The sequence below is a fragment of the Pezoporus flaviventris genome, unplaced genomic scaffold (genome assembly GCF_033815535.1).
Source record: "Pezoporus flaviventris isolate CSIRO_AGI_PZ_B2104156 unplaced genomic scaffold, CSIRO_AGI_Pfla_v1 ptg000070l, whole genome shotgun sequence".
Taxonomy (NCBI): Eukaryota; Metazoa; Chordata; class Aves; order Psittaciformes; family Psittacidae; genus Pezoporus; species Pezoporus flaviventris.
In genome coordinates, this window is record NW_026892618.1 from 1,883,841 (window position 1) to 1,905,926 (window position 22,086).

General features: G+C 40.4%; 1 protein-coding gene across 3 annotated transcripts in view; it reads right to left on the minus strand.

Annotated features, from left to right (window-relative positions):
• Nucleotides 1-2,450: 2,450 nt before the first annotated feature.
• The window catches only part of PARVB (parvin beta), a 70,386-nt gene continuing 50,750 nt past the window's right edge, over nucleotides 2,451-22,086 (minus strand). For all 3 annotated transcript variants that reach the window (XM_061472059.1, XM_061472061.1, XM_061472060.1), the window contains exons 9-13: nucleotides 20,671-20,732; nucleotides 18,258-18,326; nucleotides 15,910-16,011; nucleotides 11,150-11,222; nucleotides 2,451-6,044 (exon numbers count right to left, since the gene is read on the minus strand). In XM_061472059.1, coding sequence (XP_061328043.1) covers nucleotides 5,968-6,044; nucleotides 11,150-11,222; nucleotides 15,910-16,011; nucleotides 18,258-18,326; nucleotides 20,671-20,732 — 383 coding nt within the window. In that variant the 3' untranslated portion in view covers nucleotides 2,451-5,967. The remainder of the gene's footprint in view (nucleotides 6,045-11,149; nucleotides 11,223-15,909; nucleotides 16,012-18,257; nucleotides 18,327-20,670; nucleotides 20,733-22,086) is intronic.

Consider the following 22,086-nt stretch of genomic DNA (forward strand, 5'->3'; position numbering starts at 1 on the left):
ATGAGTTTTCTAACTAGATTGCACAAAGGACGGAACAAAAACTAAGTGGGAAGTTCATGGGAATTAATAGTAATATCTGTAATATAGTAATAGAGTAATTTCTGCCTTCAGAAAACTATTATTAAAAAAGGGGGGAAAAAAAGAATACATAAGTTTAAAACTTACTTTTACTTCCCTGTTTAGTACCAGACCTTTCAAGAGCTATTTTGGCTCCTTAGCATCAGAAGGGATGTCGTCTTAGCAAGATACACAAAGCAAATACAAGCGGACACAGAAAGTCTTACAGTTAAATATATATATATAAAATTTAAAAAGAAGCACCCCAAAGAGTCCATTTTCCCGAACTTACTATTCTCTCCTTCAGTAATTCCCAGAAACTCTTCTAAGATCTTGTCCCAGCAGGCGTGATGAAATTTACGGGGAGAGGGGACTGCTTCCCAGGCTTGCAGTATCCCGCACCAAAGGTGCAGGCTTCCATGCAGGGCAGTGTGACGTACGCAGAGTACGCGAGAGGGAAGTTGTGCAGCCCGGTACTGACTGCTGCTAAAATGAAACCACGGTTCTAACAGGAACTTAATTGTCTATGTGCTAGGTCCCTGCTGGAGGCTAAAATAAACAGAAATACAAATGCAGGAAACATGCAACCCTGCAACCCCTGAAACACCAGAAAGTATTAAAAAGATACAATCATTCTTCCATGGCGCTGTGTGGCATGACCGTGTGCTAGTCTGCATCTGGGGCGACTCACAGGGCACTTTTCTTTGCATATAAAAATAGAATGCCAACAGCAGCCAAAATCATGGTGCTACAATACACCTTTTACTCGTGGTCCTTTGAGCCCTTTATAAAGCAGATCAGCACTACTCTACCTATCTGGTAGAAGGAAAAACCTAGGCAGAGGAAGATTAATTCATTTGTCCCTACAGAATTAGCCACACCAGGGCATAAAACTTTCATCTGAGATAAGAGTTATCTCCACTAGGCAGTGCTGCTGTTCTTCCTTCCCTTTTCCAGCTCTGATTAAAGTGGGAAAGCTCCCTACACCAACCAATTTCCCTCGACGTTTACCTTCCAGTACCACATACATTCATTAACTCTGTGAGAAATCAAATGCAACTCTGCAGTCCTCCATGAAATCCCTGAATGAGACAGTAGGCAGACACACTAATTAAGCTGGTCTGGTTTAATGCTGTTAAGAGACTACGGTATTTAGCTCTATGCCACATACAAGAATGGATGACCTAAATTTGGTAAGAAAAGTGGGCTGAAAACAGATTCCCAGCTCCCATGAATTCTTAGTAATTGATAACCCAAAATCCTTAATGAAAGGGAAAAATTAACTATTTTCTAAGCAGATAGCAAATAGAACTATAGATCAAATTAGCAAAGACCCAGTGTACCTTCTTACCTATGCAGAAGTGAAGCAGCCTAGAAATGTAGTAAGTAAAAAAAAAAACAAAAGGAAGGTACAGTTGGAGATGCTATAGCGAACTCTGGACAAATCCAGTTTCTAATCAGCAGAGGGTGGAAGAAGAATTAAATGTTGGGAAACCCATCTGTAATTTCTAGGTCTCTTCCCATTTCAAATGGCAACACAAAGGACTTCTTTCTTCAAAGCCTCATTCACAATACAGTGAACCAGTGCTAAAAAAAAAACAAGTCTGAAACACACATGGACAGGCACCCTTTTTCCTCTGAGAAATGATGTTGCTACCAGTGCATGTCGTATCCAGTCTTTTGTAGAATAGCATTAATAAATCCTCTATCAGAGTTGCATTTGATTTCATTCCCTTCTCCCCCATCAGTCTTTCTGTACACTCCCACTGCACACTTCATGCACACACACACATACATACACCTGGCCCCCATACAAATAGCCACTGAAGAACAATTCAAGGAATCAACAGTACTCCCACCAATAACAACTTCTGATAATGCACTTTCCTGCTTCTCCACACGGCTTTGCTTTATTGGAGAGCCACTCTATGCTCTCCCCATACCAGACCAAAGGGAAGCACACAAATGGAGACATTTTCACTATCACTACAGATTTACCTGCACTTCTGGGTTCCCCAGTGCTCTGTAGGCACACATGGGACTAGTTGTGGCATGTCAGGCTTCACTTCGGTGTTGCTGTGGAAGAACTGGGCCTTAAGTCTTCTAACAGTACCAGAAAGTGTAATTCAGTTACTTTTCTCTTGTAGAAGGCAAAACATTAACTTCATTGTGTCCATCTGCCAGATAAAAAGACAGAGCTCATCTGTGTCTGCCTGTACAATCTTAATCACCTGCACCAGGGCCAGAAATCCAAGATCACTGCTTTGCTAGGTCTTCAGAGATCATTATACATCTAGAATCCTTGACAAAAAAAGATGGCTGTAGTTCACCTTTCAAAAGTTCTTCACACAGACATGTCCATTTAGCAAAAAAAGGAGATGTAGAAAGCCAAGTGATCATTATTTATTTATTTGAATAAATAGTACAACTGTCACAAACCATGCATAACACTCCTGCTGTGATTTTTAGCAAACATAGCATTGCATTGTAACTTGCTTACAGTACACAACTCTTGTCATATGCTGGAGACATCCAGCTTTGTGACAAGTCCAGAATTTTATCTGCAAGGCTGGTTTTTAGTAGTTAGAAATCCAGAGTAAGCACTGCTAAAAACAGTAGAAAAGACTCTTAAAAAATACATTAACACTGAAAGCACTGGTGTGGGGAAGAGGGGTCAGAAATCACACAAAGGTTTAAACTGATTTTAAAATATCTGCCACTGTTTGTTTTTCATCTTGAAACACAGGATGCAGCTGAGAAGTATCTGGCCTTCTCCTGTGGCAATACAGCTCAGTGGAACTGAGTATGTCAAGCAGATGCACCTAGAAGGCAAGCTGTACAGGGTGGAAAGGACAGACATTCATTATGTACTTACAAATGCAGACGCTTTAATGCCACAGAGCATTCAACATTCCAGATGAACTCAACACGATTCAGAACTACCCTCCTGGCACCCAGGAACATAGCTAAAACTCTAGCAGCACAAAGAGTTCATGAGTAACATTTTTAACAATGACTTGGGTTTTTTTGAGAGGAAAAGAACTAAGTATCATGCATATGTAACAGAAAGGCATGACAAAAGCAGGTGTTTAGAGAAGCTTTACCTACGTTGTTCTTCCTGCAAACTGGACTGATTGGGATGAAGCTCGAGTTCAGTTAAATCCACCCTGCCTGCAATCTGGTTAGCAATAAATACAGCATCTATGCCAGCTAGACAGCAAGGAGCCAAGGAATGAAAAATGTATTTTCCCTGTACAACATTTATCAACAGACTTATAACAAAACAGGGTATGACACCTTCCCCCAAGCTGTTCAGGGCATCTAGCCTGCAGTCTTGACTGACAGGGATATTAATGTATGGAATGCTAATAGGGACCCATGCCTCAGATTGTACAGAAGGGCCTCAGGTTTCTGCAAAGTGACCAGAAGCATATAATTGAACAAAACAGAAGCTATTTTAAAATGTTCACATCTGCTCACATGCAATGAAGATGCCAGCTGTACAATACCATCTCAGAAATAGTCATTCCCCATCCCAAAGGCAAACTGCTCCTATCAATCTCCTCTTATTTTGTTTGCTTTTGATATTAATATTGCTTGCAATTTAAAAAACTAGATTTTTTGAAGGTACTTCCGAGCTACTCAGAGAATACAAACAGTACCGGCACTTCCATATCACCTGAAGGAAAGTGGGTGGAATGAGAAGCTCTTCAACAGGCTTGTTTTCCACAAGTAATACTGCATTGAACTAAAAGTCTGACCTTTCAGTTCAATCACCTTCCAGCCTCATGACACCCCTGTTTTACAGCATGAAAAGTTAGAACAATTTCATTAACTTGCCAGGAGAGCTGACCCACCAGGCCTTAAGTGCCTCTGAAAGTCTCCTTTGTAATAATTGCTAGTGTCATGGTAAAGTCTAGTGGCCTCATCTGAAATTCAAGTCCAATTGTTCTAGGCTCTGTATAAACAGCAAGAGGTCAGCTCCCTTCTAAAGCACAAACAAGCAATAATTCCTCACAGAACCTTAAAAATTCGGGTAATATATGATTTTTTTTCATGGAAATAAAGGGCAACTTCCTTCCATCTTTGTTTTGGAGGTGTGATGGGAGGTGACCCAAACCATTCAAATACTACTCAGAACCCCAAAATATGAAACAAAGATGCAGAAGCCCATTTCTTTCTGAGATTAAAAGAAAATGTTTAAGGAGGGAAGGAGAAAATTCCAATTTTTAAATTATACCATTCAAATAGCACGTTTCCTCTTGAACTCAGAAGGGTAAATAATGTTTAGTGTAAGAAATCAATTTTTAAGGAAGATGCCTATTTACAACAGGACTTCAGGGAGCCCCTGGAGAAGAGCAATACTACCTGCTTTCTCTTTGGGGCACTCTGCCTAATGTTTCATGCAAAATGACGCCTGCCCATAAAAGAATAGTTACTGCTGTGATACATAAAAACAGCAGTCAAATCTGTTCCCTGTGCACTCCACACTATTATAAGTGTATTCCACAAATAATTTACCCTGGAAATGACAATCCCATTTCCTTTGCAAAGCTCTCCTCAAAACTCTACTCAAGATGACTCATGTTCCAATGCAGCCCTCTTGTATGCACTGCTGTACCTACCACATCAGCCAGGAAAAGCTCTACAAATGAAACCTGTGAAGTACTATAAGGTAACTAGAGTCTACCGGATAAATCTAGCAATCCTTTTTTAAAACAGAGTCCACTGAAATCCATAACACCTTAAAAGACTGTAGGACTAGGCCAGAGCCTAGCAGAGTATTTCTTGGAATGGCACAGGGCAACTTGATGGAATTAGTTTGCAGCATAACTGGTCACTGAAGAGTTTCACATTTAAGTGCTAACCATTGGGTTGCCTCTTGCAATAGTCCAGTGCAATCCCTAAGCAAAAGCAAGCTCTTATTTATACAGAAATTCAGGTTTTCTCTTTAGGAAAGAAAATACATAAAGCTCTGCTTATAAAAGCCTGAGCCCCAGATCTGTACAGTTGCCAATAACTCCAAAAGGAATGAATCTGAGCCTCTAACTCAGCTACATGAAATAAAGTCAGCCTTTAAACTGTCAAACTCATTATTCCCTGTGTTCGTTTCAGAAAGGATTGTGGGCAAAATGCATTAATTCAGCCCACGCCCATTTGACCAGTTCCTGCCAGACCTGATTGAAGCTATGTGTTAAACAGGAAACAGTGGCTCTAGCAACCAATTTTCTCCTAGAAGGGAGATGAAATAAAAAATAGACATCAAAAGATTACCTGGTCATTCCACTGAAAGACTTACTCTGTGTAAACACTGAATGGAAGTAACACTGAGTAGCACGAGATTAACACAAAAACTGAAGTTTTTGCCACTAGCTTCAGATAGTGCCTATAATTCCCCTCAGCCCCACCCACCCAACAGAACATAAAAAACGTTATTTAACAGGAAAGGTTCAGCTTCTATATAAATTACAATGCTGATTTTATATTGCTAACACTTAAGCCTGGAAAATCATCAAATGCCAGCTGCAATCAAGGACTATGCAAAAGAAATTCTATTGTAGAATCAAAGAGGCTCCAGCCATGAGGAAAGCCTCATGTTTTCCCTGCTTATTAAAGAAGCTAGTGGTATATTTCCTTTATCAAAAGAACATTTGTTGATCATTACAAACAACAGACCCAGCAGTATCTTCTGGTAAAAGTGTGAAATACTACGCATTTTCAAGTGACTTAGAGAATACACATGCATTATTTTTAGTGGGATTGTCATATAAACAGCTACAGACAGACCACATCAACTGTAGAAAGAATGCATGAAGTATAGCATAAGGCACAACGGGAGCGTGCAGAGGGTGTGTTTATTGTAATTTCTGCCTAAGGTTGGAAGGATGAAGACCTCAGCAGCTTCCACGGTCATTCAATGTTCTTGTACTTTGTGAACAGGTTGTATAGAACCCTGAGGGTAGACTTCAGATCCAAGTTGACAACATCTGTGAAAGAAAAGGAGAAATCCTTAATTTGCTTTTTGTTTTCCCTCATTTGTCCTCAAAGGAACAAAAGTCCTCTCTGAGCCAGTGGGATCAGCAACAAAAAACCCCACAGAGTTCTGATCTCCCCAAGGCAAGCTTTTTAAATGTCCCATATGATGCACTTTTAAACAGCTTCATGGTAACAAAGCCACAGCTAACTTCTCTTCAAAATGGGAAAAAAGAAATTCCCTTCCTCATCTAAAATTGGCTACAAAGAAAGAATACTTCTGTCTAGGGTCTGGGATAAAGACTTTGGGAAATACTACTGATGACTTCACTGGCCACAGAAGAAGCAAGCAAGTAGCCACACACATGATACAAGATGCTGAACGTCACATATCCACAACTCCGGATTGCTACAGCCCACAAGTAAACAAAGCCTGAATTCTCTTAGCAGACTCAAAGCTTTCTATTATCTAATACCCCTTCTTACCATGCTAGATGAGGGAACAGGTCTGGAACAGTTCTCAACGAAAAGCTTTTCTGTTAGCACCTCCCAACCCTTTGCATATAATAAAATGCCAGGAAATACCATAGCCATGTAATCCTATGGGAGAAGGCATGGCACAAAGAAGGCTGACAAGGTAGAAATAAAGGCTGCATGTAACATGGAACAAAGATGAAGGTGGAAGCAGAACATAGCAAACAATATATATGGAAGCAGAAGTAAGGAAGAACAGATAATTTAAAAAATCATTCAAGGAACTAGGAATACAAAAACAGACTGAATACAAGCAATGTGAGATCCAGGGGAAACACCTACTGCCTGTTTTGAAGAATCACTACCAGGACCTCTCCTCCCTTCCCCTCCCACCCCATGCTAGATAACACTCTAATATATACACTTCATCTGGTATTTTCAGTAAAATTTCAAATTTTCCTTTCTACCCTTTTCCCTTTATTATTCTACATATTTCATTCATGATTTTGTATTTTACATTTGCAGAAGAATCTTCTCCTGCTCCAAAGAAAGATTCTAACTGCTGTGAAGTAGTACACCATGAAAGAGAGAGGTCTTATCTCAATAACTGAAATAAGAAATACATTTCTAATTTTTACAGGTATCATACAAAGTTGCTTATTACCATAGCATTCTCAGTAAGGGAACAGTCATAATTAGCACTGATTCCTCTGTACCATGATCACTTCCTTCAGAAATGGGTTTAAAATGTAAATTTAGCCAGGAGAAACAACACTTTGCAATCACCATGCATTTCTAAAGCTGGGAAATCAAGGCAAATACCTGGAGTCAACTACCAGCAGATATGACCCACTGATGGTGGCAGTCCCTTCTGTTTGCTAAACAATTAAACAAAATAGTGCTGACTCTATGAAAAAAAAAAAAAAGGCCTAAAAAGCTCTATAGTGGTTAGAGATTTGTAGTGTGTATTTGCTCCATTCCTCCCAAACGGTTTTCTTTTCCCCACACCACCCATTTTCAGCTACCATAACCTCCATCTCAGCTGACACAGCATGAAGCAGCATGATCAAGTTTTGTAGGGTTCAGTTCCTGCCTCTGGCTGACTTCAGTTCAGAGGCAGGAACTGCCTATGCTATAAACCAAGATCAAGGTGCCAGTGTAAAGAATTAGAAATCTGGAGGGTAGAGCAGAAATATTGCTGGAAGCCAGAAGCACAGCTAGGAAACCAAGGGCACGTCCCAAGGAGAGAGCAGCCTTGAGTTGCAGAGTAAGGGATAAGGGCACCAGAAAGAGCATAAGCAGGGGCTGGAACGGAGCCCAGACCTGCAGCACTGTCATGGGGAGGTACCTTCCATCTGCCCTCATGCAGACATTTAAGGCTGACTGACTCCTACTAATCTCCACCAGCAATATGAGCTAGGTACCTGCTGCCAATCACACCATGTGATTATACTGAGGAATGAGAGATATGGGAGGCACCATCACTCAAAGGAATAGACGTAGCTTTTACTTGGCAGTGTAATGACATGTCAGAAGGGTCAAAAGAAACTGTTGTGGTCACATAGTCTGATCTTATGTAAAACACAGTTCTGAGAGAACTTTACCTTGGAAATCCTGTATTGAGGCTATGAACTAACCTATGGTTGAATTAAAATATAAGCTTAACATTGCATGGTTTTGGTTTTTTCTTTATAAATCTTACACTGATGGAAATTCCACCTCCATCCCTTGACAATTCAGACAGATGGATAATAACCTTCACTGCTGCAAAAGTTACACTGTAATTCTAGTTTAACATTTTCCTAACTTTCAGATCTTGTTATGCCTTTGCTGCATGAAAGAGTACAGTAGTGTGAGATGCATCCTCCCTGTGTGGGTGATTACAGTGTTCCTTACTGATCACTGTCTAACAGGCATTCCCAGGAATAAGAATATTCTCAGCCTCCTGTTTCTTATTTTAAGATCAAACCATGCACATTACCAACAAAAACTAATAAAACGTTCACTGAAAGTGGCCATAAAGCATCGAAAGAGTTTAAAATATTCCATTAATCTAAAACATTCACACTCCATAACCCCATTAGAGGCTAATAAATTAATCCACTACAACATACTTCTGCTGCAATAATTCAGCATCAAGTTCCACTCCTGGCTCAATCTATTCAATTGAGGTGGAAGAACAGAGAAGAGGAGCTGTCCTGTATGCTCCTATTTTTGTTTGTCACCTGTACAAAGAAACACTAAGATACTAAGCAAGACCTCTTTCTTGCAAGCACTGCAAAAAGCATGGGCTATAGAAATAAAAATTGCGATGTTATGCTCTAGGCAACGTTTTATATGAAAATCTTATAGCTAATTCAAGAGGCATTTACTACCCAATTCATGGATTCATGTAACAGGCTTTCCAGCCTATTTAGGAACAAACAGTAAATAAGCGTTAACATGGCATTAACAGCGTATACTATACACAAACTTTTTGCAGAGCATCAGAGTCTATCATGGAATCATAGGATCATAGAATAGTTGCGGTTGGAAAGGACCTTAAGAGCATCTAGTTCCAATCTCCCTGTCATGGGCAGGGACACCTCACACTAAACCATGCCTCCCAAGGCTTTGTCCAACCTGGCCTTGAACATCGCCAGGAATGGAGCATTCGCAGCTTCCTTGGGCAACCCATCCCAGTGCCTCACCACCCTCACAGTAAAGAACTTCTTCCTTATATCCAATCTAAATTTACCATATTTAAGTTTAACCCATTACCCCTTGTCCTATCACTACAGTCCCTAATGAAGAGTCCTTCCCCTTACAGATGCCCTTCAGATACTGAAAGGCTGCTATGAGGTCTCCACGCAGCCTTCTCTTCTCCAGGCTGAACAGCCCCAACTTTCTCAGCCTGTCTTCATACAAGAGGTGCTCCAGTCCCCTGATCATCCTCAGGGCCCTCCTCTGGACTTGTTCCAACAGTTCCATGTCCTTTTTATGTTGAGGACACCAGAACTGCACACAATACTCCAAGTGAGGTCTCATGAGAGCAGAGTAGAGGGGCATGAAAATTATGATAAAATTAATTGCTGTTCTAAGAAACATGTATTACATGACTGTACTGACTGTCAAGATCCAGACGATTCGATGAAAATATGGTGACAAGTAAAGCCCAAAATGTTACTGTTCTCTCTACAGGAGCAGCTTTCTAAGAGCAACAGTGAATTGCATAGGCAATTTCAGCCACACAGCCAGCACACAAGCATGCTCACTCCTGCAGCTGTGAACTACTGCTGCCAGGAATGCGTACAAACACAGAAGAGGAGGAAATACACACAAGAGACTGTATATCCTGCAGCAGGTAAAAGTGAAAATGAATGTTCTATGGGCTAATTTGGCTCTCTAATGTCTACTAATAATTAAATTTATAATCAATAAAACACTTAAAACATATTCTGCTGCTTACTGAATCTACACACCTTGTTGGGAGCAAACAGATCTGCTATAGTGATCTACCACTCATGATAGTGTTAGGGTATGAGATATCCTTATGGGAAGGTAATCTCCTCTGGTAGATCAACCGATAAAAACAAAACAACTAGAGAAGCCTTCTCTCTCAAAACAGACTTATCTAGCTTACTTGGTCTCCTACAGCAATCTCGTTAACCCTTCCACTCAAAAACCTGCCATTTTCTGATTGTGCATTCATATTTCTCCAGTTTCCCTGTCTTACTAACATACCTACTGACTCACCTCCAATACTCAAAGCACTCCTTTACCTTCTCAAGTTAGTGTCCTGTTTCACTGAATTCTTCAGGAGCAATTTTCAACCCCAAATTTAAAAGAACACCACTGACAAGATACATATGCATTTAATATTGACTTTTGCCCTTTTTCCCCCACTATAACCATCTCTACTACTTGTTAATCTATTTATTATCACCACTTTGTCTCATATTAAGTCGAAATTAACATTTCTTGGGTGTTTCTCATTTTTTTTTTTGTTCTGTGTAAGCCTCTAACACCTATGTAATTTGTAACATCAGGAATAAAAATTGCTCATTTAGCAGTTACAAAGTTTTAATTCCTCTTTTTATCCCTAGTGCTTGCAATAATGCAGACCTCACCTTTAATTAATTCAAGGTTCAGAGACTTTAAAGGAAAAAATCAGGTTTTATACTTTTCTGTTCTGACTCCAAAGTTCACATAAATCAAGTACAGGATTTGCTACCGGTTCTCTTAAAAAAAAACCTAACCAAAACAAAACAAAGTAAAAGCCAAAAGCCTTTCATTTATCAGCCATTGAAATCTGATCACAAGGGTCCAAGCCAGTGCTAACTGTAAGAATCACAGACAATGAAAAGCTTCCTGCTTGGATTGTTACTGAGAATAACAGCAGATTTTATAACATAGCACTGAACAAACAGCTCCTGGGCTATTCACTAAAGATATATGTGCATACCTCAGTGAATCTGCTCCAGACAAGAAACACAGGTAAGGATATATCCCAGACATAGACAATGAATCCTTTGGAAAACTATCAAGAAGTGCATTTACAACTCTACTTTGTAGCACTACTGCTACTGTCTTTGAATGGAGTTGAACTTCAAACACCTGCTATAATGTTTTTATATACAATTTGAAGCCACATGCATGTCCATACCTTCAGGACGAGCTTTTGGTTTCTTCAGTCCTCCATCTTGCATCAGCTCAAAAGCAAAGGAAACATTATGGACCTGAAAGAGGTAAAGTGCTTAGAATCTCAAAGTTATAAAAGAATTAAAAGCCTTTAATCAAATTTTAAAAATGTTTTATTCTCCCTGCACTTGACATAGAGAATGATAATTCTATTTAAATCAATATTAAACATTTAAGCACAGCAGAAAGTACACATGAGAGACTAACAAATGAAAGCTGGTAACACTGCAGGGTAAATATTCACCTTTTGATACAAAGGAAGAAATTTAAGATTTCCAAATTTCGACTGCAAGATTGTGACTGGGTACCACATGAACCAGGAAACCCCACTAGGCCCTGGTCTCTCTCTCTGTGGCAGAGGCTAGAGAGCTCCCAGTAACAACTACAATACAGCTGCATTTTCTTGAGTTCTTGCAGCCTGAGCCCAAGATCAACATTTCTGACTACAAGGCAAGAAATCACTCGCCATCAACATTCTGTTATATGCTGTTACATTCCAACAAGGAATGTAACAGAAGTGACACAACTGAACAGAGATGGGAAAATACACACAGGTGTGCAAGAAAGAAGAAATAAAGACACTGAATAGATTATTTTTTTTTCAAACAGCATTAGTCTTTTCTGCACCAGTATCAGCTGCATATCAAGCAACATCAATATAACATGATCAAGGAGCCAGGCTGCTTGTTGCATCACCTTATGATAATCCCTTAGTCTCTTGGTTCTTTGACCTCCTCTACTTGAAAACAGATGAAAGTCAAAATAAGTTTCTTGAATGAAGCAAATGCTTCAAAAAATGCTTGGTGGTGACAGTTCCCTACAGTGAGCTTGAAAAACCAGCTAGGTATGACTGCACAGAAAGAGCTTCCTGAGCAAGCCACCAAGGATCACATATGAATATGAAGTCAAAAGAGAGAAAATGGACAAAAAGAAAAAATGCAAGGAAGTCTTTTAGTTTCTCCTTTGAGGAGAGAACATTATGGTTTAGAGACCTGCACAGCAGCTTTCTCATCCATGCTTACTGAAAATTAAGCAATTTTGATTATGAATTTTGTGCATTTTTGTTACTGTAGATGACAGTTCCAGAGACACATAATAAGGGGGAGAGATTTAATTAAAGTTACTCATATTGAAAATCTGGGAGTTACGCATACCAAGCTCCCCTACAACATGGAAGAAAGGCCCTTTTTACTGGCAGTCATTGCTCAGGACTTTATTCATCTCTTTTTACCTGCTACAGTTCCTCCTCATTCATTGTGACAAAACCAGTCACTTTCAAGATGAAAATATTTTTTTCCTTTTCCCAAAACACAGAGTGTGCCTCTCCTTCCTTTATTTACAAATCCTCCATCCTCAAGGCAGAGTCTCCACACAACATTAACCACACATTACTTCAGGAACAATAATCTTTACTAATAATACTCCTTATTAACTTAAACTGTTAACAACAAAATTGTAAATGAACACATTCTGACTACAACTCAGCATCCTGCATTTCTACAAGGGAGAAAATTCAAGATACTAGCATAAAAATGAAAGCTTGTATAAGACATAACCATTTTCCCACTGCTCTAGCAAGTTCCTGTACAGTATACAACATCCAAAATGAACTAATCCCCATCCTATCTGCAAACTTATCACCTAAAGAAGCCCCCCTTACTGAAGTGTAATTTCCTGTCTTCAGGGAGCCCCTTTAAGGTCCTTAATAGCAAATAGTAACCTGAGGAAATCAACAAACCCTATAAAACCAGCAGGCTCAGCACATTAGCCTGGGTTTGTACCTGTGCTCATTTGCCAGTATGATTCACCCAGGCAAAGCTGAGTTATTCTACTGATGATGAAGTCCCATCTCTCAAAGAGTGCGCCTTTGCTAAGGGGTGCTTGACAGCAACAATTTGTGCTGAACTCACTATGAAAGAAACATAATTTTAAACAGTCCTTGCCTTACAAAGTATTTGATCTTTTAACTTATGCCAATGCTTCCTCTCCTGACCTGGCCATCACCTGCTCTAGCTTAGCCAACACAATACGGGCATCCTCTTCACTGCAAAACCTGGCAGAATAAAAAGCAGGGGCAGATACATTACTCCAGGGTCAGTGTATTCTGATTACCAGGCACTGAATATACAGTTGTGTGCACATGTAAAGGAACCACTGCAGAAAGAGGCAAATTTTAGTTACAACAATAAAATATGTTAAGCACTCTTCTCATTGTAAACCCTAGGAAGGACACAGGACAATGGAGCAAGTGTGGGACTACGAGATAGAGACCTATTTTGTCTCCTTCCATCTCTAGTACCCTGATTATGAGTCAAACAATCTAAGACTGCAAAGAATCCACTCCTCTCAAGACTCATTTTGTTTGAGACACTTGTTAGGCAGTAGTCACTCCTTATCAGACAAAGACATATCCAGAAAATAAAAGCTAGAAAAGACATTCTCTCAAAAGTTAGCCAGCAATGTTGGCAATAATCCTGCCAGGAACTGGACACAGAAACAGGTGTCTGTGCTCACACATATACTTCAGGCAGGCAATTTTTTTTGCATGCTACATCCACAGCAGGATTAGGGCAACCATCTTGGCTTTATATCAGCTCCAAACATATTACTTGTAAACACTCAGCATGTAGTTTCTAACCCCAGATCAGCCAAAGATCATGGCCCAGGTACCACCTCTTCTACTATAGTATCTCATTTAGGTAGCAAGTAATGACATTTATTCACTTGGTTTATAGAAACATCAAATAAACTACAGAAAAAGAATTAATGGGTATTAGGCAACATACAAATGAGATAAGGGGTCAGTTTTTAGGCATGACATTCTGTGACCAGTCAGTCTCATTACAAGACCAGTCAGTCTCACCTCTGTGCCTGGCAAAATCTTGGAGCAGATTCTCCTGGATGGCATGCTAAGGCACATGAAAATCAACAAGGTGCTTGGTGACAGCCAGCATGGCTTCACTAAGGGGAAATCCTGCCTGACCAATTTGGTGGCCTTCTATGATGGGGCTACGGAACTAATGGACAGGGATAGAGCAGCTGATGTCATCTACCTGGACTTGTGCAAAGCATTCAACACTGTCCCACATGACATCCTTGTCTCTAAATTGGAGAGACATCAATTTGATGGATGGACCACTGGGTGGATAAAGAACTGGCTGGATGGCCGCACACAAAGAGTTTTGGTCAATGGCTCAATGTCCAGCTGGAGACCAGTAACGAGTGGTGTCCCTCAGGGATCGGTGCTGGGACCGGTCTTGTTTAACATCTTCATCGCTGACATGGACAGTGGGATTGAGTGCGCCCTCAGCAAGTTTGCACATAACACCAAGCTGTGTGGTTCGGTTGATACCCTGGAGGGAAGGAATGCCATCCAGAGGGACCTTGACACCCTTGTGAGGTGGGCTGATGCCAACCTCATGAAGTTTAACCATGCCAAGTGCAAGGTCCTACACCTGGGTCGGAGCAATCCCAGGCACAGCTACAGGTTGGGCAGAGAAGAGATTCAGAGCAGCCCTGTGGAGAAGGACTTGGGGGTGCTGGTCGACGAGAAAATGAACATGAGCCGGCAGCGTGCGCTTACAGCCCAGAAAGCCAACTGTATCCTGGGCTGCATCAAGAGGAGTGTGACCAGCAGGTCATAGGAGGTGATCCTGCCCCTCTACACTGCTCTTGTAAGACCTCACTTGGAGTATTGTGTGCAGTTCTGGTGTCCTCAACATAAAAGGACATGGAACTGTTGGAACAAGTCCAGAGGAGGGCCACGAGAATGATCAGGGGGCTGGAGCACCTCCCGTATGAATATAGGCTGAGAAAGTTGGGGCTGTTCAGCCTGGAGAAGAGAAGGCTACGTGGAGACCTCATAGCAGCCTTCCAGTATCTGAAGGGGGCCTACAGGGATGCTGGGGAGGGACTCTTCATTAGGGACTGTAGCGAGAGGACAAGGGGTAACAGGTTCAAATTTAAACAGGGGAAGTTTAGATTGTATATAAGGAGGAATTTTTTTCCCGTTAGGGTGGTGAGGCACTGGAATAGGTTGCCCAGGGAGATTGTGAATGCTCCATCCCTGGCAGTGTTCAAGACCAGGCTGGACAAAGCCTTGGGTGAGATGGTTTAGTGTGAGGTGTCCCTGCCCATGGCAGGGGGTTTGGAACTAGATGATGTTAAGGTCCTTTCCAACCCTATCTATTCTATGATTCTATGACCTTGGGAAGAAGCTCTGTCTTCCTGTCAATCCCAGTGAATAGGATGCAGCTAATGCAGAGCTTCCTCACCTTCTGCCTTTCTTGCCTATTTATATGCTTATACTAAGCAAAGCCAACCTCAGCTCTGCTGTCTAGGACAATAACACATCCCTGAACATAAAAACACTTCAGGCAGTACTACAATTTAATAAATCACTTTGATTATGCAAAGTACTTTACAGTACAAAGCACTTATTACTGATTTATTAATTCTGGATATTCATGAACTTTGTGTGTCGTTTAATGCTAGTAACAGAATACTCTTCTTCCTTAACTGTAGGGAATTTACGCATTCATTTCACAAGCAACTTTGAGTGGTATTAACTATCAAGTGTCACAGCCAATGCATCTTTCCTACAGCTCCTGAAGAGAAGAATATACCACGTTCTGATTTGCTGGGCACAAAGAGAAAGGGAACAATGATTGGAAAACGTCATCTGGTAACAAAGCAAAAGGAATATAACCTGAAGTTTCTACCCACCTTTTGATCAAAACTTTCAGGTGTTAAGTAGAAGTTGTGAAGTGGAACAAAATAGTCTTCAAGGAGACCCATGAGCAAAACCAAGTAAACACCATCTGCAAACTAAAAGGAAATACTGATGATATTCTTAGGTGAAAGCATGTTTTCAAATAAACATTCATAAACAAGCAGAACAAAGAATGCTTGGCCCAAATTATGTACTTTGATTTCTACCACTGTTGTTTGCTAGCACAGAAGTATAAGGTGGTTCAGGAGTCACAGCAAGGAATTGGCAGCAGATGTGACAAGCAATTAGGGCCTTGTTTCATCTGCTCCCTGAATTCACCTATACCCTTGTAATCACCAGTGCAGCTAAGCAAGCTAAATCAGTCTTTTCTAAAAAGCCTGTTAATATAGCTGCTTTCTTAACAGTTGTCTAAAGAAAAGGAAAAACACAGGATACAAGGCTTTCTCCCTACATCTGGTAGCATTATTTCCCTGCTCTAATTTCCTGAGCAAAACAAGGAAGCCCATCAGCTATGGCTATAGCATTAACCCAAGCAAGATCATGTGCCAAAGACTATTTAAATTACTTGTATACACTAAATAGCTCTAAGCAGAAATTAAAAGCAATTCACCTGAGAGATATCTATCATTTCTACTCCTCAGTTGTTCAGAGTATTTGGTCTTAACAGGCAGGGACTCAGAACAAGATCTTCATCTCCAGCCAGTTACCTATTTGGTAAGCTACTGAATACTTTAGGGTAAGGTTAGAGTATGTATGTCCTTGCTTTTCCTCACATTAATTTGATTTGCTTGAAGAATCTTGCCAACTTTACTACAGTATTTAACTTAGCTTTTTTCAACTAAAACAAAACCAAATATCCCCCCCCCCCCCCCAAAAAAAAAAAACAACCAAAAAGAGTCCTGCGAAACATGTTTGCACATTATATACTCCCAGTCCTACTACTACAGTACCTGGTCACTTTAAGCACAATGCCTCTTAAACCATGTGTACTGGGCATTCAAATCTCTGCCCCTAATCAGAGCTTGAAATTAAATCTCCTCTGTCACAGGTAGGAAGTTTAACTTCACAAAGTATTTTTTTTCCCAAGTCAAAATAGATTTTTACAGTTTCAGTAAATACTAAATAATATACTAAATACTTTCAACAATACTGTTCAGTATTCCTACTAGATAGCAGCACTACTTACTGGCTAATGTTATGTATTCCTAACAGACTTCTCACTTGTGATGCTGATACAGTGTATGTGACACTCTCTAACCTTTAAAAAAAACAAACTGTTGGATAATTCTAAGGCATTAAACAACAATTTCTTGTGACATATCAGATCCAGTCACCATTTATTTCAGCAAAGCTATAAAACAGCAGTGAATGACTGGCATTAAACTAAGCCGGGATCAAACCAATTCCCCATACTCCTGGTATAATTCCCTAGATGCCGTGCTTATTTTCTTGTTGGGACAGTAAGATAACCATCCCTCCACAGTTCAGTGAACTCTGGGAAGAGTATCTGCTTCTGCTTAGCCAAGCCCAACCCTGAAAATCGCTTTATGTTATCTGTAAAGTGAGAACTACCCCACTGACACTTACTTAAGGCTTCCAAACACATTCCGTACCCATTTCTGTGCTACAGGCAGAGAACTCCTCAGAGCAGACAGAGGTGGTTGACAGTCACCTCCACTAGCTTTAAACAAACCAACCTGGATACCACTGGCAGTCAAACCACTGTAGTACAGGAGCTTGGGTAATTAATCTACACTGCTGAGCAGCAAACACAGTGCATGTGCTCACAAAATAGCAGGGTAAAGAGGTGGATATGAAGGCCTTTGATGCAACAGCAAAATTGTTTCTAGTCCCACTTTAATGTGATCAAAGGTAGCCCTGATATCTCTATGAACTGCACAGTGCAGTCCACACTCTTCCTGAGAGTCCCAGGCAACCAGCTGTTAAGAGCTTATACCAGTTCATCCTGAATCCTCACCACTAGTAAAGGCAAAATCCACTACCAACTCATAACTATAGCAACTGCTTTGCAGCACTCCACTTTGATCCAAGAGATAAGCCGCCCTAAAATCCAGCCATATTCTACAGTCATTAATATGACCCTATTAAATAATCAAGAATTTCACCTTGTAATACAAATCAGTAACAATTTGAAGTATGTGTAAACAAGGGGAAAGGAGGCAAGCACCAGTGAATGTCATTTCTACTTAAAAGACAGACCCTTGATCCATAAATTAACATGCCCAAAGATTAGCAGTTCCATAACAAGGCTTTATGGAGAGAGTGCCTATCATTGCAATTTACACAGCTAGATTACATACAAAAACCCAAAGTGTCCTACCTGAGTTTCTAACTCTGTTACTTCCAAATTCAGTTTATTCAAGTGTTTGTTCACAAAGGTGATCAGAGACTATAAAAGAAAACACCAGAACCAGTGATGTTAGACACAACAGTCAATGCCTATGTGAAAGAGTTAACATAATCTTCCAAGACATTTTTTTTTAGCTTAATAAATATGCATGTGTGGTATTTGCTTTTGCACAAATAAGTACATAAAATTGAAAACAACCCATTCATAAAGTCTTTTTTGTTGCACCATACACCAATAGTCACCAGATGGTGCTATTACATACAGCTTACTAGTTATTTTTCCTAGCAAATAAAGCACACTTTTGTCACATGGGCCTGTCATCACTAACGAAGATTAAGGAAGGGCTTTAACCCACACATTCTGAACAGGACTGTCATCTCCTGGGTCAGTCTCGAGCGACCGATGACGCAACAGCACAACATCAAGCGTCTAGGTGGGATTCTGACTTAGAGGCGTTCAGAAGGAAAACTATCTTCCAACCCGGGTAGATGGAGCTTGTCTAGCCTTGCAAGGTCTTCCATCTAAGAGAACGCTCTTACAAAACCTACGACCTGTGGACTTTGCTGTCACCGTCCTAGCTAGCTAGGCCGTGGCAGTCAAACCTCAGGTGTAAAGGGTGGGGCCAGTTCTGCGCAAACTGCACCTCACCTAAAAAATCCACTGGGCAGCTGGAAGGGCTTACTCTCACTTGTCTGTATGAACAGGCGAGGGTCAAAACAGTAGGTGACAAGGTGCATGGGTAGCTGCAGATCCAACCTTGTATGCAGGCGGACCAGCGCATGGGTAGCTCGAGATTGCTCAGGATATGACAGTCCTGGTTGGCCACTTCCTGATTGCCTAAACACCCTTTTTTCCAATCAGATTTGCATATCCCACATGCCCTTGGTCATTGTGCTTGTAGTAAGCGTGAGTAAAGCCCTTTCCAAATCTTTGCTAGAGAAGCCAAGCCATCAATCAGTCAATCAAGTCACACAGGAAAAAGCTGTGAGACATCAGTTCTCCTATAGGCTGTTTGTGAAGATGAAGCAAGCAGTAGGTGCATTTACTTTCCAAACTAATCTCTTCAGGTTATTGGAGAAGACCCACTGCCAGAGAGCAAGGCATCAGCAGCACTAAGCTAAGGCTCCCAAGAGAAGATGCCAGGAGTACACTGTTCTGCATAGACCTCTACTCCTGGAGTGATGTGCGCATATCAATTAGTGAATTACAGTCAGAATGTAACCCAAGTCTGGCATTTCTATTCCCACAGAAAGCAGACCTGCAAGATCCTGGAACTATGAGCCAGATACATGCAGATGTACTTCACGAAGCACAGCAATCTGCCAGCCTGCTTACAACACTTTCAAAAGGGACACAAAGTTGGATGTCAAAACTTTATTGCATGTACAGAGCTAACTTCATTCTCTATCAACTCTAAAAACATTATCCTAGAAGATGTTTCAGATTGGAAAGATAAAAATCTTCCAGACACTTCAAAACATTATTTTAAATGCTTACATCCTCTGTTTCACAGCAAAGCGAAGGGACAAATTACAGGACTAATCTTTGTATACTATCGTTCTAACAGCGCAACAGCCAGGTTGGAACTAGCTGATGGAACAAAGTGGAGTCTCCCCATTATGTGTTCTCTAAAATTAGCACAAGCTGGCAGAGGTCAACAGCTACTTTACCTCTCCACTCTGCCTAGCACGAAGAGCAATGTCAAGAATATGTCTGAATAGATGTGCTTTGCAATGATGGACAAGAGGCCAGAGAACCATATGAATTAGTGTTAGGTGAAAAACCCTGGGACAAAATCACTTCTTCTGTAAAAGCTTTGTATTTATCAAACTTATTTATGGGTGAATCACATTTCAGGGTACTGTGGAAAATATCTTCCAGTTGTGGAAGATCATCTTTAGTACAAGAATGAGCTGAAACACAAACAGCAAGTGCTTCTTGGTGAGACTGAGGCTGAAGATGCATGCATGACTGACTACTGTTGAGCCTGGTCACCACTGCCTGCTGCTCACTAGCGTACAGCTCAGCCCTTCCTAGCTGGAGGACAGTGCTTGGGATATAAATGTGTCTATCCAGTCAGAATGATCTGTACCACTGTGAATACTTTGCACAGTAGTCTTTTCTAACCTGCATAATTTTGATCGAATCGAGCAGCACTACTTAGAAAAGCTTTGGCCAATAAACCAGAGTAATGAGACAAGCCTGAGCGAAGCCAATGCATCCAAGTATCAGCTGGCTTTGAAAAAGCGATCTCTGGGGAATAAACAGCCTTTTCACTATTTCAGAGTCCTCTTCTCCTCTTTTCCAGATCTTTATGGTTATCTTTCCAAAAGCATAAACAAAAAAGCAGTACAGAAAATAAAAGTGTTGTGGGTTTTTTTACCTTTTTGACTACGCTGAGTTTGTCTGGTGCATGATCAAAAAGTGTGTCAAAGGCATCACGCTCTGGGTTTAGGGAGAAAAATAAATAAATCAATGCACCTCTGACAGCCAAGTATAGAAAGCAGGTTATGTGTTCCAAGCTTAAAGGTCTTTCTCAGAAAGCCATGTAACAGAGACTCAAGCTAAAAGTTATCACCCTATATTGGTGCCTAGCCAGAGCAAACTCTCCTGGGGATTAGAGGTAACTGGAAATAAACATATTATTAACTGACCTCCCTTTTCTGCCATTCAAAATTGGTACACAAAATAGGCAGGTGGAAGAAAAATTAAAATGAAACACAATTTTTGACTATGTCCAAATCCTAACTTAAACAATGCAGCCACTGAAACATCACTTGGGTTTGGTGCACTACAGCTACAGTGATAGCTATGGTTGCATCCACTACTCTGCATCAAAATCAGGTATTAATTTGGTTAATTTCAAATTACTGGTAATACCCATGACTTTAGTAAAGCTTAACACTAAACACAAGTGACATCCAATTCAGCAGTGTGTGAAGAGCAGAGCTTATGCAAAGATTAAATTAAATTTGGACCTTCAAGGCTTTATATAACAGTATCTAACCCAATCTAAAATCTATTAAATTGACTATATTAGTGCAGCATTTCACATTGTGGCAGCTTTAGGCTGACTGAAATTTTCCTTTTTTATCCAATAAAACAATAAAAAATTAGAAATCAACCATCTGCAGTTGCATTAAAAAAAAAAAAAAAACAAACCAAACAAAACCCTACATAAAAAATGCTGGAAAAGTGTGTGGGCTTTAAGATGTTAAAATTTTCAACATAGTTTATAACAATTTTTCCACATTTTAATTCTTTTAATTTATAGAACAGATTTGGATAGTTTTCTATTGTTAAATAAACAAGCATATTTATTATCCAGATTCCTCTGGTATCTGAAGATATGTTATTTAGCCCTTGTAGACCCATGACATTACTTATTTTCTAAGTACGTTATTATTTATTAATGTAGATACTCTGCAAGAGGGGAAATGGGTCATATATTATAACTGGGTAATAGCGTAACTAAGTGACTTGTTCTTCATCACACATGGTCTTTTAACGGAGCCCACATCTCTTAATGCCGCTAACAAAACTAAACGCAAAAAGAGAAGCCTCTTGGCAGCAATACCAAAAAAAACCCATGGTTTTTGTTTAGAAGATGAGATCTACTGATGGTAAGGTCTAAACTCTAAAATCTAGTGATCACGGTGGAGATATGATACTCCATGCAAAGGAATTAGAGAGGGCTGACTGGTCACTGAAAGTGGACAGATAAACAGCACTTAGACCTCGTACCATACACCTTTGTTTCAGTAATTTTCATGCATTCACATCCCTGGTGGTGTTCAAG